At 49.7% G+C, this 26,867-nt stretch overlaps 1 protein-coding gene across 14 annotated transcripts in view; it reads right to left on the bottom strand.

Annotated features, from left to right (window-relative positions):
* LOC100737108 (AGBL carboxypeptidase 4) overlaps positions 1–26,867 on the bottom strand; it is a 1,252,169-nt gene that overhangs the window by 47,282 nt on the left and 1,178,020 nt on the right. For all 14 annotated transcript variants that reach the window (XM_084965126.1, XM_021097823.2, XM_084965119.1 and 11 more), the window contains 2 exons: positions 19,679–19,831; positions 16,006–16,168 (listed from right to left, as the gene is read on the bottom strand). In XM_084965126.1, coding sequence (XP_084821252.1) covers positions 16,006–16,168; positions 19,679–19,831 — 316 coding nt within the window. The remainder of the gene's footprint in view (positions 1–16,005; positions 16,169–19,678; positions 19,832–26,867) is intronic.

The raw sequence follows: 26,867 nt of genomic DNA, 5'->3' as shown, positions 1-26,867 counted from the left end.
CCAGTAGAGCTAAGACACATTGTATACAGTCCAAGTCCTTTGACCCACCATCCACCTTCTGGCTGCAATTTGAGTTCATCGAATGAATTGGAAAGGACACAAGAGACTCCTTGGTTCAACGGCACCCTTGAGGGAAGAAGCAATGTCTTATTTATCTTTGATTCCCAATGCCCAGCATAGGACCTGGCACAAAGTGGGTACTTGGTGAATATTTTGTTTGGCATGAACTCCTGTCATACTTTTACACATACGAAAATGAAAGCCCAGAGAGGGGAAATGAGGTCGCTGAGTCACACAGTAATTTTCTGTTGCTCTGGATTCCAGTCTGGCTCCTCTGACTTCTGGGAGGTCAGCACCCGCTGGACCTTTCCTAAGGTCTCATTTCTTGACACAGACCTAAGGTTATATGAAGTAGAACCTGAATTACTTGTTCCAAATTTGATTCCAAAATTGTTCCAAATTTGTCTTTGAACATTGATGGATCCAACATGGATGAATTCATGCTGCTTTAAAGCCATGAAGGCAAAAGGCAACTGATGTGGCAGCATCAGAGCAGAATTTGAAAGCTGAGAGATCTGAGTTTAAGAATCTGTTCATTGCATGACCTTGAGAAAATTCCCTACCTGCCCTGCGCATCCATCTCCTCCCCCATCTCCTGTTCCAAATGGGGACCACAGTGCTTCACTTTCAGGGTTGTAGTAAAGATGGACGCTAATGTGTGCCACGTGCCTGGACCATCTTAATCTTAGATGGTCAGTCACTCACAACGACGCTGTATTTTCAGATTGTACTTCCAAGCGGGCCTGCGGCACCAGGCATCACCTTCGGAGCATTTGCCCTTGCAAAGACGCTCAGTCTCTGTGCCCTGCCATCCTGCTATTTTAATATTCGCAGTGCCACTGTCACTCCAGAACAGCCACTGACCATAAAGTTTGACATTTTGAAGATTAAAGTGCTTTGAATTAGTCATGCACATATGAAGTCATTGTTCCTGCTTGTCCTGCTCCAGAATCTAAAAATGACTTTCAGCAGAGCCTGGTAACTTTCCCTCCACAATCGCCTTCTGGAGAGGAGGGGTGAAAGAGTTCAAGGCCAAGTGAAAACGCACAGTCTCTTGGAAGAAAACCAGAGCAGAGGTGCGATGGGGTGCATCAGCATATTTGGAGAGGGGTCTGCTGTGTCCCCAAGGAACCATGGGGGCTGGAGGGCTGGGGAGGGGTGGGACGAGGCAGGGAAGTCTCAGGAGTGCAGATGCACACACAGGAGCAGAGCGGGCACTGCGGGATTACAGGGCCCTGGGTTCAGAGCCTGCCTCTGCCCCATGCAAGTTGTATGACCTCAGGTAAGTTCATATCTTGAGCCAACATTTTCTCATGAGCAAGACAGAAATAGTGACTCTTTTATAAGGCTGCTGTGGGCATTAAACAAGCTAACAGAGCACGTAGCACAGTGCCTGGCACGTGGCAAGCAATCAGGAAATATTTTCTTTCTCTCGAAAGCTTCCCAACTTTCCAAGGGTCAGACATCTCCTCGTACTTGAAACACTGGGCCTTCCCAGAATTCCAAGGGTGTCCACTTCGCAAACATCATCGCTAAGATGCTTAGCCAAAGGGACATGACCTTGGCTTTTCCCAGACTGCCGGTAGTGCAAATAAGTGGGGCAGATTATAGCCAGTTTTCTCGTGAAGAAGTCAAAAGAAGAATCCCCTTTGCTTTAAAACTAGCTATCTGGTTGCATACGTGTCTGGGGGTGCGACCACCTACCCCCCAAACCCCTGACCTACCGGGAACCCAGGATCATGCAGAATTGTTACACGTAGCAGTAGTTACCACTCCCTACAAGAGACAGTCAGGATGTTAAGTACTTACATTCTCATTTAACCGCACAAAACCCCTGGGAAGTTTGTACTATTATCTCTACGCAGCGGGTAAAGAGGCTGGGGTCCAGAGGAGTGAGGCAGCCTGCCCAAAGGTGTGCAGGGCTCAGAAACAGCAGGGCTAGGGTTTGAAACCAGATCTGTGTGAGGGCGGAACCTCAGGATGCTGACGACTGAGCCACACCCGCTCTAAGACCTTCAGTCCCGGCCCTCGCCTGAGCCTGGACTGGTTGGCAGTTCCGGCTTCTCGATAGTGGAGAGACACGACACTCCCGGAGGGGTAGGGGGTGCAGAAGCCACGGCCCGAGTTAGTGCAGCAGCCAGCTAGACCTCAGACAGCTGAGGCCTGGGGTCTGCTTGGGATTGTGCCCTCGGCTCTCTTCAGGGGACCCTGAGAGGCAACCTCATGGCGCAGATGCTGGCATAGGCAAGGGGATGCTTAAGAGGCCAGAGGTCACTCCTCCCACACGGGTCCCTTGGGGAGAGGTCTCCTTAACAGCTCAGTGCTAGGAAACGCTTTGTGTGGCTTTCGTGTGGCGTGTGCTTTTGTTGCGATTAGCACACGTGGTAAATAAATAAGCACGCAAATTAAAATAACTGGCCCATGGATACATCCACGAGGATGTCACTGGGGCCTGAAGAGATGTCTCCTTACCACAAACCTCCCCCTGGGACACACTAGGAAAAGAGGCGACACCTGACGTCCTTACCGGCCCCCGGTTGTCCCTCAGTTTCCTTCCTTCAGGAGCCCGCTTTGCACACTGTCAAAGCCCACCCTGCCCAGCTAGGGGGGCAGGACAGAGAGGTCAAGATCCCTGAAAGACGGCTCCATCAAGGTGAAGGTCACGTCCCCACCTTTCTAAAGAGCTCAGTAAATGGAATTTGAGTCTGAATCTGTACTGAGGTGTGAGGAGGGGAGAAGTGGGAGGGGGGGAGGACCGGAGAAGAGACAGAGGAAGAACAGATGCCCTGGGGCTGCGGCAGCAAGGAGACAGGAAGGGGAGGGAGTGCCAAGGCCGCCAGTGCCCCCCCCCCACCTCCTTCAATCCTCAAGGTCAGTTCAGGGGTCAAATCTCTGAGCATCTGCTCAAGATGGCATAAATGAGGGCATCGGAGTCCAGTGCAGATTCGGGTGCAAGACATTTCCACTGTTTGTCCTGAGAGAGGAAGGGAGCTAGGGGGAAGAGGAGCACGAAGGGAAGCGTGGAGGGGCTGGGGAAGTGGAGGTGGAGGCGATGGGGGCAGGCGGGGTCAGACCAGCAGACAGGAAGAGAAGTGGAGGAGGAGAGAGACCTGGCAGAGGACAGCGGAGGATGTGCCCCTCTCTCCTCACCCCCCAGGGGCAGCTCAGGCCCCACAGTGCTCAGATCCCAGCCCAGACAAAGGGCTGGGCGGCCTCCCAAGGCTCTGCAGGCAGGATGAAGCCAGACTTCCAAAGGCAGCCATGCACCCTGGGGGCCAGGAGAGGGCACTTCAGCCTCAGACAACAGCAACGGGGCTGGCGCTGCTGCTTGGTGGGAGGCCACAGAGGCAGAGGGCGGAGGCGAGGCCAGCCCCCGGCCCAGGGGGAGAGGCGGGGCAGTGACCAGCACCTCCCGCAGGAGCCAGGCCCCTGTGTTCATCCCTGCAGATGGGGCGGTGAGCTGCTTTGGGTCCCCTCAGCGGCCCTGGCCCCAGCCCTGCCCTGCCCTAGGGCAGATTTCTGTCCTGAAGGCCAGGCTGCCTCTCACTTGTCTCCATGCGCCCCCTCTTCCCTTCACCAAGAATCATGCCTTCCTGGAGTTCAGGACATTTCAAACCCATTTCTTGCACACTCTGCCCCCTCCCCGCCACCCTGAGCTGCACAGCCATTCACACCGTGGACAACAGCAGGGAGAGAAGCAGACAGGCACCGAGAGGGAGCATCAGTGGTCTGCAAACCCATTAAAAAATGAAAAATCACACTGCTTTCCGGCCCTTACCTCCCATGAGAAGCCAAGTAGGCTACTGTGTCCTCCACACCGGGACTATGGCGGGCTGACACATGCTGGCTCTGAGCCCCAACACCTAACCCTGTCACACCCCGAGTCTGGGCCTCAGCCCCACGGCTTGACCAGATGGAGCCCAAACCGGACCATTAATGACTTTGTCCTGGAAAAAACTTCTAAACTCTGCACATGTGTACAGAAAATGGAGTCTGACTCTGCTGGAATATCCGAGACCTGCAAACACATTTTTGAGAGGGGTTTCTATTTAAGAATCTTAGGAACCCTTAAGAATCGTAGGAACCCTGCGAGGGCGTTTCCGTGAAACCTTCAGCCTGCACTGATTTCGCCTCTTTGGGATGGCCCGGAATTTTAGAACGCAGGTCCTGCCCGATTCAGTCCTTTACTAGAAATAGTAATGATAACATTATTATTTATTGAGTGCCTAATGTGTGCCAGATGGTAGGAGGTGCCTGAGAATTTAATTCGTTTTCTTTTTCCATCTACTTGAAACACCTGTAGGAGGTAAGCAGCAGCATCCTCTCGGTCACGGATGGGCAAAGTGACGCTCAGAGAGATGGCATCTCTTGCCCAAGGTCACACAACTAGTCCCAAGCAGAGGCAAGTGCTGCCCCCGGGTCCGTCCGGCTCTGAGGGCCAGGCTCTTTCACCCTCTTCTGGAACAAGGGTGTCTCTCAGTTACGTCTCAGCTAGAATCAGCTCCCCGACCATGTGGCTGGTTTCTTCAAAGAAAATGTTCTCTCGTGGGGCAGTTAGGTTTGGATCTGATGGCAGAAGAAACAGTCTCAAGCTTCTAGGCGGGGACTGCTCTGCTCTCCACAAACTGTCACCTGAGTCAGGCTTCCTCCGTCGGACTCTGTTTCTGCACTTCTGGAGCCGGAGACCGCTCGTGCCTTGGGACAGGCACTCAGGGACAACATGCACTCTGCTTGCTTATAAAAGACAGATAATAACACTCATCTCTCTAGATTGTTGGGGGGAATCAAACAAGATGATGGCTCTGGATGCACTTTATACGCTGATAAGGACTGTTCCCTGCCTGAAAAGAGTCCACTCGGGGCTTAGCATCCTGTAGGAGCTCTGTACATGCTGTAAATATATTTTGCTTTGCACTGAAATCTGAGCATCCTCCGTCTCTCCTCTCTCGTCTCCCCTGACTCCGGGCAAAACCTGCTTCCCTGGACAGCAGTGGTCCTGACCTCCTCCCCCGGCTCAGTTGCACCTTCCATCCTCCCAGCCTCAGCTCCACGGCCCGCCTCTCATCAACACACCAGGCACGGCCACCACCTCAGTGAAAGGCCCTTGTCTCAGACAGGGTTGGCAGCTGCCTCCTCTTATTGGCAGGACATTTATCATCTTGAGGAAAATATTGACGGATAAGAAACCCCAGACAGACAGCGTGTCCCGCGGGCATGCAGCCTGCTGCTTGGGAAGTGAGGTTTGAGGGGCTGGGCTCCAGGTCTTACTGGAAGAAGAGGGAGGGTTGATGGTCCTGAGGCGAATGACCTGTGCCCACAGCGGTTGACAAAAGCCTAGACATGACTGTGTCCAGTACACAGAGGTTCGATAAACGTGACTCAGATCCAAGCTCAACAGGCCCTTTGAATGAGGCCTGGAGGATGGAGGCTCCGTGTCCAAACCCTTCATTTCACAGATGGGAAAGTGGGGTCCCAGAAAGGCTAGTGATTTGCTCAGGATCACACAGCAAGTCAAAGGCAAAGAGCAGGTGAACACAGCCCACAGCTCATGAGTCTCATATCAGAACACGGTCCACTGTGCTTCGATGCCAGTAAGATATGGCCAAACCTCTGGCCAGATGCGATGACCTGTGAAACCAGAACTCCGGGTTCCTTGGGAAATCAGGAAAAGGGGACCCTTGGACTGACTTGCAGAGGTGGTCTCCAGGGAGCATGTAGTTCCAAAGATGGAAGAGTGGGAAGAAGGCCAGGCGGAGTGTATCTGGTGAGCTGGACAGTCATCCACCCGTCTCCTTTCTCCAGCTGCCCATGTCCCATCATCCCCACTGCCTACAGTGTGAGTTTGGCAGCCAGACCCCAGTCCCTCACCAGCTGATTCCCAAAGCCCTCTCCACCCTCACTGCCTCTCACTCCCCGACTTGCACTCCGAGGCCTGGCCTTGTGCAGTGTAGGGAAGCAGCTCTCTCAGGGCTCAGGACCCTGTGCCCCTGGCCCTCCACCTGCAAGGCCCTTCCCTGGCCACTCCTGTGCCCTCCTCTGTCACAACACTGCATTGCAGTACTCTCGTGACTGCCCTCCCACCACACTGGGAGGTCACTGCCATCATGTCTGCATCCCCAGAAACCAGGCCAGGCCTGGGCACATGCTAGGTGCTCAGTAAGTATGACCCTGTTTTTATTCAAAGAAGAGCTGCCTCCAGTGGCTCTTGTTCTGACCTCCAGGGCCACTCCTGCTCTCTGATGGCTCTTAGAAAGTGAGCATAGCACGGAGTTCTCCTATGGCACAGCGGGTAAGGATCTGGCTTGCCACTGCAACAGCTTGGGTCATTACTGTGGTGCGGGTTTGATCCTTGGCCCAGGAACTTCCACATGCCATGGGTGTGGGGGCTGGGGGCAGTGGACAAAAAAGCAAAGCAAAGACTAAATGTTTTCTTGCCCAGGAAAATATCCCCAATTCCCTGACCAGTTCCTTACAGGTATAGCACTAGGTAAGGTGACCAACTGTCTTGCTTTGCCCGGGACTGTCCTGGTTTGAGCACAAGTCCCTGTCCCAGGAAACCCCTCAGTCCCAGGCACACCTGGACCGATGGTAAGCCTTGTTTTGTCTCCCCTCTTGTCTTTGTTCTTCAGAACCTGTGCACCTTTTCCTCAACATTCTGCAGGGAGGGGGATGGGCAGAGATGAACGTAGGCGCCAAGGGTCAATGCCAACAGGGCAAAGAGCGAGCAGCCCCTCCTCGCTCCCAACATCTGCTTCTGTTGATGCAGCCAATCAGCATCAATTTTAGCAGGAGGAGAGCGTGTGGGTGTCAGGGTGGGTACCTTGGCCTTGTGGACTAATAACACTGAGCTTAATAACGCCAATTAAGATGCTTCAGTCATTGCACCACGTCGGAACCCTCATTCCCCCAAATCAGTACTGCTAAAGCTGCTTTTGTTTTGTTTTACTGTAAAGGCAGAAAAATGTCAATACCTTTGTTCTTAATACTGCCTAAGCCCTTCAAGGGTTCCAAGCATTCATTCATTCATTCAGCAATTACGGTCGGACACCTACAGTGTGGTAGACGGCCCCTCTCGGGGACCTTTGGGCGGGTCAAAGACTCAAATCTGTGGCTGGTTGGAAGAAGTGCGGGGTAGAGACCTTCTGCTTCGGGACCTCTCCCCACATCTGTGCAATAAGATAACAGAAACGCAAGTGTGTGTATAAGTGTGTAAGGGAATGTGAGTATAAACCAACGGGTTCAAGTGACTGAAGAACCAGCCAGCATTTCTCTGACCGTCAGCTAACAGCCACGATCCGGAGACAATATCAACTCTTTTTATCATCAACTTGGTTTCCATGGAGCCTTGCAGCGCTGCTGGTGAAAGCTGACAGTTATCGCCATAAAGTAACTTTACAACTTTGTAATTTGTAGCTCTCTGCTGTCAGTAATATTAACAGCATTTCGAATTATGGCTATAAACTTGACAACAGCAGATAAAACCCGTAGAAACCTCATGTGGGGGATGAGGGAGGCTGGGAAGGTAATGACATTTTGGTTTCCTAGGCCTGGGCAGAAGGCCCCCTTCGATCTGGACGTGGGAGACCGCAGGGCCCAGGCAGGGTTAACCGAGAGCAAGGCAGCTCCGCCGGGGCATCCGGAGGCGGGGTCTGGGTGACATGCATGTCAAGGCTGGGGGACAGGGGTTACAGAGAGCTGGGCGGGAGGATGGACAAGAGCTGGCCGGTGGGGCCCAGCCTCTGGGGGGGGGGGGTTGTCCTACAGGAAATGGGAGGCAACTGGGCCAACTGCGGAGCAGGGAGGAAGGCAAGACAAAGCTGACCAGGCAGCATGTTATTTGACTTCTCTGGGCTTTAGTTTCCCTGTATGTAGAAGGTCCTTATCTCAAAGGCCAAACATCAAATGGTTCTTTTGGTATCTACCTATCTATCTATCAATCTACCTAGAAATAAACTTGGAGGTCATACTGTTTTATCTTCTAATCTAAAGATAGGAAAATTCGGACCCAAAGGGAAGGGGACTCCTCAAACCCACATGGCAAGTTGGAAGCAAAGCTGATCCTCTAATGCGTGGAGCCTGACCCATCTCATGAAGCATCTCAATATTCTTATTTTTAAAATTACTACTACTACTATTAGTCATGCATTCATTCAACCAGCCATTCCGTAAGTGTTCATATTTAAAGACCAAATTGTAGTCCATGTCCACATAAGGAGAAAAAAAATTAAAACAGCTTCAGTCCAGCTTAGTTTTCTGTCCCCAAAACCCTCTTATTGAAGGCTTGACCTTGGCCGTCACAAACAGGAAGTGGGAAGTAAGGACCTAGGTATCTTTCCATGCCACCCAACAGGTCAGACCCCATTGCTTCCTGTTTTTCTGCCTAAAAAGTGAAGCCTCCTCCCCATGAAAGAAAGTCCGGCCACTCCCCCACTCCTCCAGCTAAACATCTCAGCACGTAGACATATTCTGATAATGCACTATCCTATTAGTGAGCCAGTTTAGCAGATACTGAGGTCTGCTTCCATTTCATTCACTCATTCATGTTCACAGAAAGTTTACCTAGTACCAGGCTTTAGCCAGAGAGGTAAAGTGATTTAACCAAGGCCACACAGCTTTATGGGGAGAAGGGGCAGAAGGCCATCCTGGAATTGGAATCCTGACTCCCAGGCCAGCATTCTTCTCATCACCTCAAAGGAAAGCACACCGTGACTGTGTACACCAAGAAAATCACTTCCTTCATTATGAGGAGGCTTCACTTTTTAGGCAGAATAGGAAGCCATATCGTAGCTTGTAGAAAAGTCCATCCAAAGCCCAGGTCTCTCCCCACAACTTCCAGCTCATAGATCCACCTTCTTACCAAACTTCTCCACTTGTATTCACATGAGCCCCACTTCACACATCCCAAACAGAGCTCAGAATACCCCCTCTCCAACAGTCTATATTTAAGGAGTTGGCCCCACCGCTCACTTTGTTGTTCAAGTGAAAAAGCCAGGCGTCTTCCTCGACTTCTTCCTTCACCCCCACACCCAAGCAATCACCAGAAGGACTCAATCCTACTGATTCGCTGTTAGAACACATAATTAAGATGGAATTGTCTTCATGTTGGTTTCAGCTGAACTCTCGGGTCTATAGACAGCACATTTCAAAGTGAGGCAGGACTTGCAAAAGGAAGCTTGAGCTCTTTCTCAGACAAGAGGGCTGCTGGACAGCGTCGTGAGTGCCCCAGTGGACGTGAACCACCCGATCACCAGGGTCGGAGGGAAGAACCATGAGCCAGCGGCCTGAGCAGGTGCACTCGCCCCCGACAGCAGCTCCCCAGGCCCGGGCAGCTGTGTCTAAGGAAGCTCACAGGGATTGCCCAGGCCCTCGCAGCGAGTACCAGTCCCCCTAGGCCTTCCCAACCCTTTCTTCCTGGCCCTCATCCTACTCGGCCTTGGAGGGGACGGAGGCAGGGGGCGGGGGGGGGCAGAAGTCCAGTTGGGGAAACAGGCGTCTCCCCCAGCAGCCTGGCTGAGACAGGCCTGGGCTAGGAGAGGGAGGGGTTTTACTCTAAAGAGGTTTGACGGCTGTGATTGGGCCAGATACAGTCAATGTTGAACTGAGACTGTCTTGTGACCAGAATTAATGAGAAAACTTAATTTCCTGAGAGTGGCTGGAGAGTCACAGGATCTGCAAGAGCTTCTTCTTCTGGCTTTTTTTTTTTTTTTTTGGTAGAGGCTGATAGTTTCTAGACCAGGGAGGGACTGAACCCAGGCCACAGCAGTGAAAGCAGAGAGTCCTAACCACTAGACCACCAGGGAACTCCTACAAGAACTTTCATAGCTCTACATCTAGATGTATAATCTGTATGCATCTATCTGTAGGGTTGATGGGAGATAGAAATATTTTATAATGTACCCTGTGAGTGCTGCTTGTTCAATGGGCCTGTTCCATAGTTCACAAATCTTTCTCCTCCTATCCATGGTCTGGTTCTGCTTGTTGGTATTTATCACCTGCTGCCTCTGGGCCAACTCCAACTTCCTTCCAGGACTCAGCCTCTCTCTGGCATCTGACCTCTCTCCTGCATGGCTCCCTCTGCCAGGAAGGTGATTCCACTCTTCTTCCTCTGTGTGCAGCCCACCTGTCCTGGAGGTCTGGGCCCCAATGTGTCTCTTCCTCCAGGAAGTCTTCCTTCCCTCTCCCTCCTCACCTCTCCTGCAGAGCTTCTGCCAGAGCACTTGACCCGCTCCTCCTTAACCCTTAACTCTCTCCTCTCACAACTGTCCCTCTGCTTGAAGGAAGGAACCATGCCCTACTTACCCACCGATTTCTAGTGTGCAGTAAGTTTTGTTGGAGGGATTCATGAATAAATGGCATCTTCAAGGTCTGCTGTATGTTTCAGAGGACCCAGCACAAGGCACACAGGAGCCTTTGAATTGAGATCAAGACAACTCACTGAATTCTAAACCTCCGTCTTTTCTCTTGGCCACACAAGTCACTCCCTTCTCCCAGAGCCCAGCACCTTCTGATTTCAAGGTGTCCACAGCTATAAGCCCGTGTGGAAACTCATCTGATGGTCTGCTTAGGACCCTAGGTCTCTGTTCCCAAAGTTCTTCTCATCCATTACATCAAAGCGCTATTTCCTTTTGGCTCGTAACCAGACCATAAACAAAGGCCAGAGAAACGCTGGGTTATTTTATGATTCCAGTTTAGCCTTACTATGTCTCTCTCTCTTTTTAAAATCATTTGAACAAAGTATTTATTACTGGCAGCCCAGTAAAATGTAAGATTTGTCGAAGACTGGCCCAACATTCTCAGGAACTTATCATTTCACAACAACAACAAAAACAACGAACCACAGGAAGGAAGACGATGGAACTGGTATTTAATGGCACTGAGTTTGTGCCCAGGGCCTTCTCCGCTTCCTCTCACGTATCCCCCAGAACAACCCTGTTGAGCGACAGTCATTATTCTCACTTCCCAGACGAAAAAACCGAGGGCAAGAGTGGTTAAAGGATTGGGTTAGGGCCCTCAGAGAGCATGATGCAATGCAGGACTCACACCCACAACCCTGACCCAGAGCTGTGTTCTTGCTTCGGCCTAGACAGAGGCCACCAGCCTGAGCAGGGCCTCTGAGGATGGCTTCCTCTTAGATGCTGCTGAAAGTTCGGAGTCTTCCTCTCGCATCTTTACTCACAGTTTTGCATATCTTTTAGACAGTTCATAGGCTCTTCTTGAAGCCCATCCATAAACCCCTCAATTAAGAACACAACTAAAAGAATGAAAGTAGCAATGCGCTTGGCTAGATCAGCTGTGCAGGATTTTGTACGGACTGACCCTGTTAGACTGAAACTCCTCTGCTCATGGAATCACTCAATCTGAAGACTCCTACACCACACAACTCTGGATTCTTGATATCATACATTCATCTAAGGATGGAATTATAAAATTTTAGAATTTAGAATCAGGAAAATCTTAAACCATCAGAGCTGGAAGGGACCAGAATAGAGACCAGTCCACACAAAAGTCACGCTGGGACAGGCAGGAAGAAACAGACACTGGCCTAAAAGAAGGGACAGGGCCTGCTTGAGGCCACCCAGTGACAATGATGGGATCAGGATTCCAACCCCAGGTGCTGGCTTCAAAGGTGGATCATGGGATTGAAGATTCAACCAGCAGAAGGAAATTCACGCAGTCTGCATGGAGCTGAGCTAAGTGGGGACAGAGGAGGCACTGGTGGCATACCTACCAGGTGCCAGACAGTGCCAGGAGATTAGAGATTAGAGATCTATTGCATCATTTCACGTCCCTGCTAATCCTGCAAGGTGAGTATTACAATTTTTATTTTACAAATAGGGAAAGAGGCTCAGGGTGGGGGGATAACCAGCCCAAGGTCACACGGCTAGGGAGGAATCAGTGACGGTCCATTGCTCTATTTCCCTGATGTAGTGGAGAAGAGGTTCAGAGATTAAGACCCCGGTAGTGCTTAGCCGGTGCTTTTCCAGGGAGAAAAGTCAAACGGACAGATACAGATGTTCTAGAGGGGGGCGAGAGGGTGAAATAGCCCTTGGGATTCCTCGCCTCCCCTAGCCCTTCCCTGGTCCCAGGCTCCTCCAGCCTCCTCTGAATGACAGACGTAAAAACCTCACTGCGGGAACTGCACGTGCCCATGGCGTGAACCAGTTGGCCTTCTGAGGTCAAGGTCCCCAATCAGGGTGACGAACCCACCAACGCGGCCACCGGCCTCGTGCTCCAACAGCCTCAACCACCTTCCTTAGCACAGATGAGGGCCCACATTCACAGGCACAGAAGCCTTTTCCGGTGTTTGAACCAATAGCGGCTCGATGTTTAAAGCTTGCGGGGCACACTCACTCTGTTCCATTTGACCTCCTCGTACCTCTGTGGGGTGAAGGAGCCCTTGGTCGTCCTGCTACCGACAAGTGAGGCACAGGGAGGTTATATAACTCGCCCAAGGTGACACACCCAGGAAGGGGCTGAGCCTGGATTCAAACACCGAGGTGTCTGAGTTGAAAGTCTGCCCTTTTCATGAGTGTCTCTCTTTAACTCCCGGAGCAGGGGTGAGGGACGTGGTGCCTTTGGGAAGGTGAAGCCGCTCGCCTCGGGGAGGTGAGAGGACGTGCCGAAGGGCGCTCTCTGGGACGATGCTGGTGCTGTCATCAGAGCCAGGTCTCCTGACTCCCAGTCTGGAGGACGCCCTCCTGCCCACATTGCCATTCCCATCAGACCATGTAATTTCTTTTTCTGATTGGGACACGGAGCCGGCAGCCAGCAAAGATCACAATCTGTCTGCCTGAAGTCTCTCTCTGCTATGAGACGAAGATCTTTAAAAAAAATTCCTTCCAAACACGAACCAGGTTAAATCACTGCCGTGCGTGTTGACTTGATCGGAACGTCCCTGGAGAAACTCCAGGTTCTTGTTCTTGTCCCCGGATGACGGAACAGGACGGGTGGTCCAGCAGCACCCTGGCCGGCTGGGCTCGCGCGCAGCCTCGCTGTGCATCACCCTTAACCCCTTCCCACCCCTGGCTCCCGGTCCCCGCTGACACTCGTCTCCACCCAGTCACTTAAGCAGGTCCTCTCGGGTTTACCTTCTAAATATCCCACAGCCGGATCAGGTCCCCCCGGACTGTCATAAAGGCCACCTAGTGTGTTCCATGCCCACAGCCTTGCCCCTCCAAGCTCTCGTCCCACCGCAGCCAGGGGGGCTTCCTTCTGCGGCTCTCCCCCGCTTTCCTCGTCCTTACAGTTCAAAGGCCTCACCAGCTGCCGTTTGGGTCCCATCTGCCTCTGAGGTCCTTGGGCCAGACTGGACCCCTTACAGCTCCTTCAGCTGCCATCCCGCCTCCCCTCCCTGTCCGCAAGCCCCTCCCTCTGACCACCCACTCAATCTCAAAACCTCAGCATAGACGTCCCCTCCGCTGGGGAGGCTTCCCTGACCTCACACTGTGTTTGCATCTCCTCCTGCTTCCGTGCGCAGACATTTCCACCTTTGGCATGTTCGCCGCTGCATCCCCTGTGCCTAGAACTTCACCCGGCTTATGGCAGACACTCAACATTGCTTTTGGGGCAGGGGGGCATGGTGTGCATTGGCTTGGTGTGGGGTCTCAGTTCTCAGGTCCAGGATTGAACCGGAGGCACAGCAGTGAAAGCACTGAGTCCTAACTACTAGGCCACCAGGGAACTCCCTCAACATGTATTTTTATTTATTTTTTATTTATGTTTTAATATTTATTTATTTATTTTGGTCTTTTGTCTTTTTAGGGCCGCACCCGTGGCACATGGAGGTGCCCAGGCTAGGGGTCTAATCGGAGCTGTAGCTGCCGGCCTACACCACAGCCACAGCAATACCAGATCCGAGCTGCGTCTGTGACCTACACCACAGCTCACGGTAACGCCAGATCCTTAACCCATGGAGCGAGGCCAGGGATCGAACCCACAACCTCATGGTTCCTAGTCGGATTTGTCTCCACTGCCCCACGACAGGAACTCCACTCAACATATGTTTTTAAATGAATGTTTCCCATGGCTCTCTGGAATCTCTCCACCACAGAACTTTCCTCTTCCCTTTTCCATCTTCCTAAGTAGACCAAAACTTGGAGTCATGCCTTCCTGCTCACTCTTTTACCCAGGGGCCCAGAGGATGATGGCGTGTTTGCTTCTGATGAACCAGGATCAGGTGATAAGCGGAGGAAGGTCTGGGTCTGGGCCAAGGGAGGGGTGTTCCCCCAAGACACACATTTGCTTCCCACACAAAAGCCTGTTGGCGGCGCCGAGACAGGGGAGGGGAACACATCGATTCTGACATCGGGAATCAGCCACAAACTAAGCGCAGGCCATCTTTGGAGGGACCCCCAGCTCACTGAGAGAAGAGCCTCACGTGGGACCCTCGGGGCACAGGCTCAGACTCTCTCCCAGGCAACTCTCTCTACTTGCTTTGCCAGGACCCGGGGCGGGCTCAGCAGGGGCAGTGTGGGATATGCCTGTGTGTGGACCACAGGAGTGAGGGATCTTGGAGTTATGGGCCATACGATATCGTGTGTGTGTGTGTGTGTGTGTGTGTGTGTAGGGGGCAGTGTGGCGCACAGAGATGGCCAGGACTTTGGAAGCCAAGGGCACCCTGCATCAGAGCAGAGCTCCTGCAGTGGCCTGTGTCCAGGGAGTCAGTAAAGCAGACCTCAAGACGCCTGTCCCAGTCTGGCCACTGGGGGTGGGAGGTGGGGGCGCTCTCAGTCCTTATCAGCATCTCTCCAGGGCTCTACTGGACCTGGACCTGGCCTGCCTACGGCTCACCCCTCCCTCTGAGGCCGTGACCCTCCCCCCATGGTCCCAGGTAGGTCACTGGACCCCCAGAGCCACGAGGGTGCAGCTGACAACATGGACTAGTGCTGTGTTCTATCACGGCCAGAAAGGGAGTTTTCCTGCACAGTAAGAGCTCCAGAAACGCTGCCCAGGCGTTGATTCAAGGCTGCGAGGAGCACACTGCCACCTCCAGGGAGAGAGAATCTGTACATAGAGACAGTGAATAGCATCCCTGCCCTTTCTTCTCCATCAGCTGTAATTCGTTCTCTGAGAACACTAAGCGTTCAGAAAGGAGAAGTGGGTCAACTCAGAAAACAAAAGGGTGAAGAAAAGCACAAACCGTCACAACTTTGAGATGAAAATCAACCCTCAGGAAGCTAGAATGACTAAATAATCCCTCAAAAATAAAAAAAAATCAAGCAAGCTAGAAAGTGACTTCTAATTTCATCGTGACAGGGCTTCAGGGACATTTGGGGGCCTTTTGAGGGCATCTTATGAGGACGCCAAGAGGAAAAGTGAGTTGGCAAAGGAAAGGCAAAGGCAGGAGAAGGTGCACAGAGGATGGGAGGGAAGGCGGGGAAGAGGCAGGGAGGCTGAGGGGAGAGAGGAAAGGAGGGTGGGGGAGGGAACTAGAGACGGGGGGGTGGGCAGGGGGGACACAGCCCAAGGAGTAAGGAGAGAAAAACAGCAGGTGGGCATGGAGACAGAAGGAGAGGGGACAGGGCAGAAGAAATAAGCGAAAGGGAAACCAGCAGAGGGAAGAGAGCGCGAGCGAGCAGGGGCACAGAGAGATGGGAGGGGAACGGATGTGTTCAGGCTGCGAAGGAGTCAAGACCCTCAAAGGGAGAGATGGGAGCGGCACAGGTATGGGGAGGCCAAGGGTCCAGGTGCCTGGGGAAGCCTTGCGACGTCGCAGAGGTAGATGCAAGAGGGTGTCCAAAAGGAAGGCAAGGGGCAAACAGGACAATCCAATGATGCCACCAGCAGAATTAGCCACGTCCATCCTCAGCCCAGAGTCTCAGCCCTCACCTGAGTTGGAGACAAAATTCCCTGACCTACCTCATAAATCCTGGCAGACCTGGATCCTCTCGGCTGGACGTGAGCTGGCCCAGGGCTGGGGGAGGTAGGGGGAGCTGCCAAGGATACAGGCTTCCTCCGTGTAGGGCACAGCATCCGTGGTGCCACCGAGGATGTAGCTGTAGAAGGAAACCTCCAATGTGTAGCAGTAGGAGGTGTGGTCCAGCAGCCCACCGAGGAAGCGACGGCCAGTTCCTGCTTTCACGGCATCCCGGTTGAAGGATGTGCTGGACTGTGAAGGACAGAGAGGGGAGGAGAAAATCAGGCTGGGCACCTGCTGCTTAGGGACCCTGAGCAAATCTCCCAGCCCCTCCGAGTCTCAGCTTCCCCATCTGAAACATGGGATATGAGTCCCACATCGCGGGATTATTAGAAGGACAGATTAAATTAACAATTAAGTGATGGAGAAAAGACTTGTGGCTGCCTGATGGGAGAGGGAGGGAGTGGGAGGGATCGGGAGCTTGGGCTTATCAGACACAACTTAGGATAGATTTACAAGGAGATCCTGCTGAGTAGCATTGAGAACTTTGTCTAGATACTCATGTTGCAACAGAACAAAGGGTGGGGGAAAAAAATGTAATTGTAATGTATACATGTAAGGATAACTTGATCCCCTTGCTGTACAGTGGGGAAATAAAAAAAAAAATAACAAAAGAAATAAGGACCTTGAAGCTAAAAAAAAAAAAAAACACACAAAAAAAACAAAAAACACAATTAAGTGAAAGCATCAGCCCAGTTCTTAGGGCACAGTAACCTCCATGTAAGAAATATTCGTGGGAGGTCCCATGGTGGCGCAGAGGAAATGAATCCAACTAGTAACCATGAGGTTGAGGGTTCGATCCCTGACCTTTCTCAGTGGGTTGGGGATCGGGTGTTGCGGTGAGCTGTGGTGTAGGTCACTGATGCGGCTCAGATCCTACACTGCTGTGGTGTAGGTTGGCAGCTGTGGCTCTGATTCGACCCCTAGCCTGGGAACCTCCACATGCCACAGGTACAGCCCCCTCCTCCAAAAAAAAAAAAAAGTTGTGGGAATTTGAGTGAGAACAGATGGAGCAAGGAAAACTAGAGAATAAGAAGGAATTACAATGATAATCATGATTGAATTTCAATTTTACAGTTTTGTTTCCCATGTAGTCACTCACTCAGGCTTCACAGTAACCCCTGGACGTGGGTGTCACAGTGCTGTCCTAGGTGAGGATATGGAGGTGCCTAGTAAGGGACACAGTACAGAAAGGACCCAGGACCCTGTGGACCCCAGACACCTGCACAAAACTCCTCCTCTGCCAGCGACAGCTGAGCTCCCGCTCAGCCTCAGCAGGGAGCAGGGACACGGCTGCTTCTTCCCATGGGTGTCCTCTACCCATCACAGTGGGTGCAGACAGGGAAGAGCCAGCAGGCCAGTGTCTCAAGTCCGCCCTTCAAAAATGTGTGAGAGGTCAGGAAACCTTCCTTACTTGTCTTAGCCTCCTTTTCCCATCTATAAATCAGAGGGAATAAGCATATCTCTTTCACAGAGTCATGAGGGTCAGCTTCCTTGGGATTAGACAGGATTTCTATGCTAACCCATGGAGGTCTAAGCAAATGAAGAGACTGGGCTTCTTGCTTGTTTGCTTTTTAGGGCCACGCGTGTGGCATATGGAAGTTCCCAGGCTAGTGGGTGAATCAGAGCTGCAGCTGCCAGCCTAGGCCACAGCCACAGCAACACGATCGGCGCTGCCTCTGCGACCTACACCACAGCTCACAGCAACGCCAGATCCCCCACCGTTCGAGGCCAGGGATCAAACCCATGTCCTCATGGATACTCGTCAGGTTCGTAACCCGCTGATCCACAACGAGAACTCCAGAGACTGGCTGTGATAAAAGAAAGCATGTCTTGCTCAGCAGAATATAAGAGAAGAAGGAAAAGAGGGAGGAGAAGAGGGAGAAAGAAAACAGCAAACCAAGACAGACAGAGAGAGAGAGATGGAAAGAGAGAGAGCTGAGTGTGTGCAGGCGTGCATGCGCGCGCATGCATGCATGTGTGTGTGTGCAATCTGAGTGCCAGATCTGGAAGAACAGCTCAAGTCCATGTGCTGAAACCCGACTCTCTCATTCTAGAGTTGGGTCTGGAGGATCAGAGAAGCGCAGAGGAGAGGTGCCCTGAGCTCTTAAGGAGGCTGCAACGCAGGAACATCCTCAGGCAAGGCCAGAAAGAAAGCTCCCAGACTGCACCCCTTTTGTGGGCCCTGGAAACCTCACCCCCATCGGGGCTCTGAGGCCTGTGGCCCAGCCTCCTGGAAAACGACAGTCTCCCAGGGTCTCCTCCAGGAGATTATGGTCTGCTCTGAAACCAGAGTGGGTTCAGAAAGTCAAGCACTGGCTACCTACAGAGATACCCACAGAAACAAGCATGGCGGTTGTTATCCCTGAGTGGCAAATGACGAGCCATCTTAATGCTACTTGCTTCAAACGCTGCGTGACCTTGACCTAGATACTCAACTTTTTAATTTTTTTTTTTTTTTTTTTTTTTTTTTGCATTTTAGGGCCGCATTCATGGCATATGGAGGTTCCCAGGCTAGGGGTCCAATCGGAGCTGCAGCTGCTGGCCTACACCACAGCCACAGCAACGCCAGATCCGAGCTGCGTCTGCCACCCTACACCACAGATCACAGCAGTGCCAGATTCTTAACCCACTGAGCAGGCCCAGGGATCGAACTTGCATCCTCATGGATTCTGGTCGGCTTCGTAACCTGCTGAACCACAACCGGAACTCCTAGACTCTACTTCTCTGGGCTATCAGTGTCTCTTGGGTATAAAGAGTGGATTGGGCTAAATGATCTCCCAGTTCCTTTCCTGGTCTGGAATTCAAAGATTCTGGGATTCAAAGCTCATCTTACCTCATGGAGAAACTCATCATTTCCCCTAATGTCCTGGCCTGAAGCAACGGGCAGGCAAGTTTTCAGCTCATCAGCTTCAAAAATTGCCAGGACCTTTGTGGGCCTTTCCCCCTCTAGCCACGTGGAAATAACAGACCTCAGAGATTTCATATCAAAACAAAGGCAAATGTGCAAAAGCTCTTTCCCGTGTCCCCACACTGCAGGCTGATCCCCCTCCTTATCTTCCAATATTACTTTTTGCTGCAAATTACTCTAACGGCAGCCCACAGCCTCTCCAGGCCTTCCCGGCATGTGAGGGTGTAGGAACAGCAGGCTGTGGAGTCTGTTGAGGTCTTTACTGCCCACAAAGCATTTTCCTATTTATCACAGCCTTTGTCCTCCCAGAAACGTATGATGCAGGCACGGCAGAAAACCATCACCCACAAAGTACTGACAAAGAAACTGAGGCCCAGAAAGGGGGGTGAAGGCAGAGAACGGCAGCCGTATGACCCCCTCGGGCAGACAGGCCAGCCTCCTACTAAAAGGAGGAAGGTCAGAGGTCCACGAAAGCCCCGGGCAGGGCCTGGCCCTGGGAGGAGCTCAGCTGCTCGTCCTGTCCACGCTGGAGTCGGGTCAGCTCAACACCCTCCAGCTCCTCAGACAAGCCAAGCGTCTCCCTCCCCACTGGGGGATGAGCTGCTTGCGGGCGCAGACAAAGCGCGTTTACCTCTATCTTCATCACCCACGCGAGCCCCAGGGAGGAGCAGGTGTTCTCTGAATGGCAAAGCAAACAGCTGAGTGAGGAGAAAGACGGGGAGCGAAGGGCAGGAGGGAGGGCGGCCTGGGGCGGGGAGCCGGGGCTGGCGGACAGGGAACTCTGGACTCACGTAGGAGAAGTCCTCGGCATTCTGGCAGAGGAGCTTGGGGAAGACGGCCTGCCTCTGGAAGCGCTCCTCATCCTCAAAGATGTTGCCGTACATGAAGCCGTTTGTCATGGTGGAGTGGGCGTGGATGTCGATATAAAACTCCAGGCTCGTTTTCTGTGGGGAGAAAGGACGACCAGTGAGAAGTCAGGGCCCCAGAGCTGGCCTTACACACACACACACACACACACACACACACACACACACCCCACACTTCCTTTTGAGCCAGCCCCATAGCAATCACTTGCGCTGGGATTGCAGGCCTTGAGACCAGTGAGGCTCCATCTCTCCTTACTCTCAACACCGTCTGCCTTCAGGGTCTGAGAGCACTGCCGTTAGCAGCCCTCCTCAGAGGTCTTCTAAAGAAGTAATGCCTGCCCAGGCTACTTAATACACTCCTGATTAAAGGCATCGGCAGAATTGGTGTCTCCGATTCATGAGAAATAACTTCAGGTAACATTTAGGCTTGCTAATGGTCGTGCCCCAACAGGGCCGTTACTAGCTGAGGGAGTCGGGGGTAAAAATCATGTCTGGGGTACAGAGACCCACTTTGAAATTTCGACTTGAAGTAGGAGGATTGTAATTCCACCCTCGGAGAGCTGGAGTGGGACTCCCCCTCAGCAGTGGTAATTACTATCATTTACTGCAACGCTAATGCACGCCAGCCACCATCCTGGCAGGTTTACATATGACATCGGAGTTAATTCTTTCATTTAACCTCATTTCATGATGCCACGCCTCCTCCCCCATAATGGAGTGTATGGGAAAAAATAACCTGGTGATCCATAAAGATAATTTGTGACCAGGCTTTGCTCTCTGCTTGCACATACTCAAGGCACTCCCAGCCTGGCGTGGTCGTGTTTGAAACCTTTTCATCCGTGAGCTCGCTGAAGGTAGGGGGCTGGCAGTAAAGAACCCAGTGCCTGTCCATGAAGGAGGCCCCGTAGCTGGATGCAGAAGGACTGAACGACCCAGGAAATGACCCAGAGGGATTACTCCAGACACCGCATGGATGGACAGAGAATTGGGGGATGGATTTTCAGGCCCTTAGAACTTAAATGTCCCTCAAATACGACTTTCTCTTCTTAAACATCAGTCCAATTGACACCTACGAATCCTTTCTGAGAGTAACAGGAGCCCCCAGTGGGTGAGGGATCTGTCCCAGATCACAGCCTAACTGGGACCGGCCCCTCGCACCGGTAATGTGTCACCATCAACAGGCGACACTTGAAATAGCCAAGGCAAAATCTGGCCGTGTTTCCATCCGCTTCCTAGCAGGCAGTCCTGGGAAAGAAGAAAAGTCTACACGGAGGAGGATTCTCCCTCCTTGGGACACTTTTAAACAAAGTTAAAAGCAAATGAACACCACGCTGCTTCTAGAATGTGGGCCGGATGACTGTCATTTCATTTGCCTCAGAGTTGGAGTGAAAAATCACGCCTTGCCGAGCTCCCAGTTCTCTGGGTAGATAAGCTGCCTTCTGAGAGATTCAGGATGCACTGCTCTGTGTGATATTAAACTCATCACTTTCAGCTTTGGAGGCAGAATACACAATGATTCAACAGGAGCCCTATAAAAGTCATCGTGGCAATTTTATTTTCTTCAATTGTCTGTCTTTTCCTCTGAGCTTTTGACGAGCTGCAGAGGAAAGAAGGTGGTAGAGAGACGACTTAGGAAATGTGTAAGGAAAAACCGCAATTTATATCTCTGCATGTGGGAGCTGAAGCGGAACCAGGAAACCAGTTTCTCAGACCTCTTCCCAGACTGGCTGGGCCTGGGGAGGTGGCCTGCTTACGGCCAGCCCACAGGTTAGTGAAGGAGCGAGAAGTAGAGCCTGGCAGCTCTGAAAACTGCTCCGGAGTGGCTCCCACTGCCCCGTCCTAACGTCTGGCGCCTAAGGTGATTCTACGTAAAATAGCCAGAAAGTGAATTATATTGATTGATTTACATGGTTCAAAAATCAAAAAGATATGAAAGAATTTACAGTGAAAAATCTCCCTTCCACCCGTGTCCTCCAGGCACCAGGCTCACTCTCCAAGGGCAACTCAGGTTATCAGTTTCTCATACATCCTTCCAGAGATGGTTCACACACAAACAAGCAAATATTCCTCCTCTGATCCATTTCACTCCAACACACACACACACACAAAGGTACCACACTCAAAACACATCATTTGGATCAGCATTTTTCCTCGTAACGTATCTTAGAGTTAATTCTTCCTCAATACGTAAAGAGCTACCTCATTTTTCTTTAGCAGCCATATCTAAATTATCTAACCAGTCCTGTTCCAAACACCATTTCACATACATACAATTTTACATAGAAGTTGAATTTCTGGGTTCTATGTGCATTTGCAATTCTGATCGACATGGAGGCACTGACCTTCAGTTCACACTCCTAGCAACGCAAAAATGTCAAACAGCGTCTCTTTCCTGATTACCTTGAAAACATGGGTGTAACCAAACTTTTTAGGGCCACACCCATGGCATAGGGAGGTTCCCAGGCCAGGGGTCCAATCGCAGCTGTAACCACAGGCCTACACCACAGCCACAGCAGCGCCAGAACTGAGCCATGTCTACGACCTACACCACAGCTCACGGCAACACCGGATCCTTAACCCACTGAGCAAGGCCAGGGATTGAACCTGCAACCTTGTGGCTCCAAGTCGGTTTCATTTCCGCTGAGCAACTACAGGAACTTCCAAACTTTTTGATATTTGCCAATTTGATTGTTGAAAAATGATAGCTAGTTTTAATCAGACTTTCTCTCAGTATAATTATCTTTTGTTACGTGGTTATTTTTGTCACATGTTTAAGAATGATTTGCATTTTCTTTTCTATGAATTGTCTGTTCATTTCCTTTGCCCATTTAAAAAACTGGGCTTTGGGGGCTTTATTCATTATTGATGAGGAATTAGCCTTTAGTGTAGTATAAAAATATTGTTGCTCAGTTTGTCATTTGTCTTTTGACTTTTCATCTTCTAGTACTTTTTTCGATGCAGAAATTTTATAATGCTAATTTTTTAGACAGATTTATCAATCTTTCCTTTTGTGGTTTCTGGGTTGAATTCTTCACCATTTTTTTGGTATTATGTCTATGGTTTCATTTCTTATATTTAAATATTTCATTTCAATTTTAATTTACATGGATGTAGGGTGTGAGGTAAGGATTAAACTTTATTGTCCTACACCATTTATCAAACTGCATCTTTTCCCCACTGACTCAAAAAGCCATCTTACCATATAAATTTTTTGTATGTATATGGGTTGATTGTTGGACTTTGTGTTCTGCTCTAATCATTTGTCTATTCATGTGTTAGTACTACACAATTTAAATTATATTAACTTTTTAATGTATTTTAATATTTGGAGGGCTAGTATTACCTCATTATGCTTCTCTTCCCAAATTTTCCTATATTTTCTTACATATTTTTCTATACAATCTTTGTAATTAGCTTCTTTAGTTTTCCTTGTTCCCTCAAGTCCTGTCGATATTCTCAGCATTTATAATATAATCCTTTTAGATTTTCATATCCATGTAGGAAAAATGGACTGTTATGATTTTGAGCCTTCCAATCTAAGAATGTGTTTTGAATTTCCATTTTTCAGTTTTCTTTTGGGTATAATGGGAAGTTTAATACAAGGGTTTTTTTTTTCTTTATATAGACACTGAATATTTATTTTTGATGCCAAGACAGTTTATAGTTTTAGTTGTTGTTGTAAACATGATTTCTTCTATTAACTCTTTTTTTTTTTTTGGTCTTTTTAGGGCCCACCTGCAACATAAGGAAGTTTGCAGGCTAGGGGTCAAATCAGAGCACCAGCTGCTGGCCTACACCACAGCAACATGGGATCTGAGCCACATCTGTGACCTACACCACAGTTCATGGCAACGTGGGATCCTTAACCCACTGAGTGAGGCCAGGGAGCAAACCTGCATCCTCATGGATACTAGTTGGGTTTGTTACCACTGAGCCACAATGGAAGCTCCTCTATTAACTTTTTTTTTTTTTTTTTTTTGCCATTTCTTGGGCCGCTCCTGCGGCATATGGAGGTCCCCAGGCTAGGGGTCTAATCAGAGTTGCAGCCACCGGTCTACGCCAGAGCCACTGCAACGTGGGATCCGAGTCGAGTCTGCAACCTACGCCACAGCTCCCGGCAATACCGGATCCTTAACCCACTGAGCAAGGCCAGGGACCGAACCCACAATCTCATGGTTCCTAGTGGGATTCATTAACCACTGAGCCACGATGGGAACTCCGCTATTAACTCTTCTAACTGGTGGTTTTTTATAAATATAAAGGCTCTTATTTTCAACACATTAAATTTGTATACAGACACCTCACTAATTCTATTATTTCCCATAATAATTTCTCATTTTATTGTTTAAATTTTCATTTGCTCACTTATTCAACAAATGACCACTGAGTACCTACTATGTGACAGATAGTGTTCTAGGCACTGGGACTATGCAATGAACACAAGAGAAACTCCTGATCTCAAAGAGTTTACAGTCTATAGGAGAGAAAGAAAGTCAATGAATAAATATATACAATATGTCAGGAAGCATTAATGCCATGGAGACAAAGCATAGTAAAGGAATAGAAAGTAATAAAGTCTCTAGAAAAATAGACTCGAATGTAATAGGAGAGTTAGTCTTGAGGATATCAGGTAGAAGAGTTTCCCATAAGAAGGAGAAGTAATGCACTTAGCATGTTTGAGGAGCAACAGGAGGTAAGGAAGCCTGAGCTGGGGACAGGGTTTTCCCGGTTTGTAATTTTATCACCTATACATAGTAATTTTATCTCTTCTTTTTCAGTTTTTCTGCCTCTAATTTCTTTTTTGTGTCTAATTGCATTGGCTTGTATCTCCAAAACAGTGTTATAGGATTAGTTAGTTTCCAAGATCCTTTCCCACTCTGAGAGTTTAGATTCTAACGAGAAGAAAAAGGTCTAGGAAATTTACCTGCACGGGGTCTGAGTTTGAAGTCTTAGTTCTTCTTTATTACACAGATTCAGCAGTTTGCTGGAAATGCCAAAGATCAGAAATACTAATTCCATCACCATCCTGATTATGTCTTGTGCCTAGACTGGCTTTATGGACTTGTGTTGGTCCATTAGAATGGAGCAGGAAAGGCAGAGGCACAATTTCTGACTCTGGTTTTAATATTAACATAATCTGTGAGCATAAGTAGCAGATCTTCCCTGTGCCTCCGTTTTTACATCTTTAAAACTGGTGGTTGGGGAGTTCCCACTGTGGCTCAGCAGTAATGAACTCGACTAGTATCCATGAGGGTGCAGGTTTGCTCCCTGGCCTCACTCAGTGGGTTAAGGATCTGATGTTGCCATGAGCAGTGACTTAGGTCGCAGACACAGCTCGGATCTGTCATTGCTATGACTGTGGCATAGGCTGGAAGCTGCAGCCCTGATTCAACCCCTAGGCTTGGAACTTCCAAATGCTGCAGGTGCAGCCCTAAAAAACAAAACAAACAAACAAACGAAAAACCAAAACAAAAGAGTGGTTGTTGGAAGAGAGAGAGGAGATACAACTTTCTTAAACTTTTCACGATTTCTTCATGCTCAGCTAAAATAAATCCCCCCTTATTTTCCAAATGGCTTCTTGCCTGGACCCTGATGTTGGCTTGTTACTGTATCCCTAATCTGGCTGAAAAGTATGTCTGCCTTCTATGGGCATCTTGAGGACAGGGATAATATCTGATCCAAGTTTCATCATCTCTTTCTTGTTCTCCTACAATAGCCTCTGACCTGGTTTCCTTGCTGCTTCAGAGTGACCTTTTAAAATGCAAACAAATCATGTCACTTCTCTAGTTGAAACTGCTCTCCCCTTCCTATTGCTCACAGGATAGAATCCAACCCCTTAATATATTTGAAAAGGCCCTGCATGATCTGGTCCCTGTGCCCTGTCTAGTCTCAGCCCTGGCTGCTTCTGGTCTACCCTACACTCCAGCTCTGTGGAGCTGCCTGGAGTATTTAGGACTCTATGCTTGTGACTTTTGTCTCCACATTTACAAACAACGAATATCTCTTCTGCCTGGAATACATTTTCTCTTTATCTGGCTAACTCTGCTACAACCTTACAACTTAAGGCAGAAACCAAGGAGATGCTCACCAATTTCATCTTCTTTTCTTGGACCATGGAAGACAGCTCCCAGTTTCCCTTGATATTTGGCTAAGATCAAATGGGATGTGGGCAGTGGGAACAAGTGCTATTTCCAGGCCTGGCCATTAAACCTGCTCACAATCACCCATATTCTTGCTCTTGTGCCTGGAAGCTACATATAAAAATAATGGTATCATAAGACGGAAAAAGGTGAGTTCCCTGAATCAACACTGGAAGGAAAATGACCTGCATCAGACTGGGATGAACTTTTATTGTATTAAGCTACTGAGAATTGGGGATTGCTTGTTACAGCATCTAATATTAGTCATCTGACTGGAACAAAATTTTAATTCAACTAGCATTTTTTTTAATCCCTCAGGGATGAATTAACAGCCTCCTCTGGGCTCCCATAAATCAAGGTACATATCTCCTGACATTTACCACATGGCATAATGATGTTTTGTTTATTTCTATCTCCCATTAAAGTGTGACCTCTTTCAGGGCAGGGACCATACATTTTTGATTTTTTTTTAAATCCATAGGACCAGAGCAAGGCCTGGTATATTGTAGGTTATCATTAGAGGTTTAGTAAGGGGATGCGTATAAAATAAATCAATGGAAGAATAAGTGAATTAAATGAATGAATAGCTGCATCTGAACTTTTGTCCAGTTGTCAAACAAGGTCCTTTTCTGTAGCCTTGTCAGAGCAAGGGGTGTGCTGCTAATGCAGGGCCCTTAATTACAATTCGGGATTGAGAATAGAATTGGGGGGGGGGCGGGAACAGGGGGACAGCATCTCTGTCCTTTCCTTCCAAACTTAAGAACCTTAATTAAAACCAAATGATGAAGGGCTGTCCCCTTGCCAGCAGCCAACAGCTCATTCTGCAAACAGGGGCCTAAAAGTAAATTAAAATCAGTGACAATAAAATTAAAACTACCTTAGGGCATATTTGGAACATAATTTAGTGTGGAGTTTGCCTCCTCCTAGACACCAGGGAGGAAAGGGGTTGATTTTTTTTTCTTTTTTCCCCTACA

The sequence above is a fragment of the Sus scrofa genome, chromosome 6, assembly GCF_054392235.1.
Source record: "Sus scrofa isolate SSC_HxYL_T2T_F1_AM1 chromosome 6, Sscrofa_HxYL_maternal_Yorkshire_Landrace_v2.0, whole genome shotgun sequence".
Taxonomy (NCBI): domain Eukaryota; kingdom Metazoa; phylum Chordata; class Mammalia; order Artiodactyla; family Suidae; genus Sus; species Sus scrofa.
The sequence above is the reverse complement of the archived record's forward strand: the minus strand, read 5'-3'. Positions and strand labels throughout refer to the sequence as shown.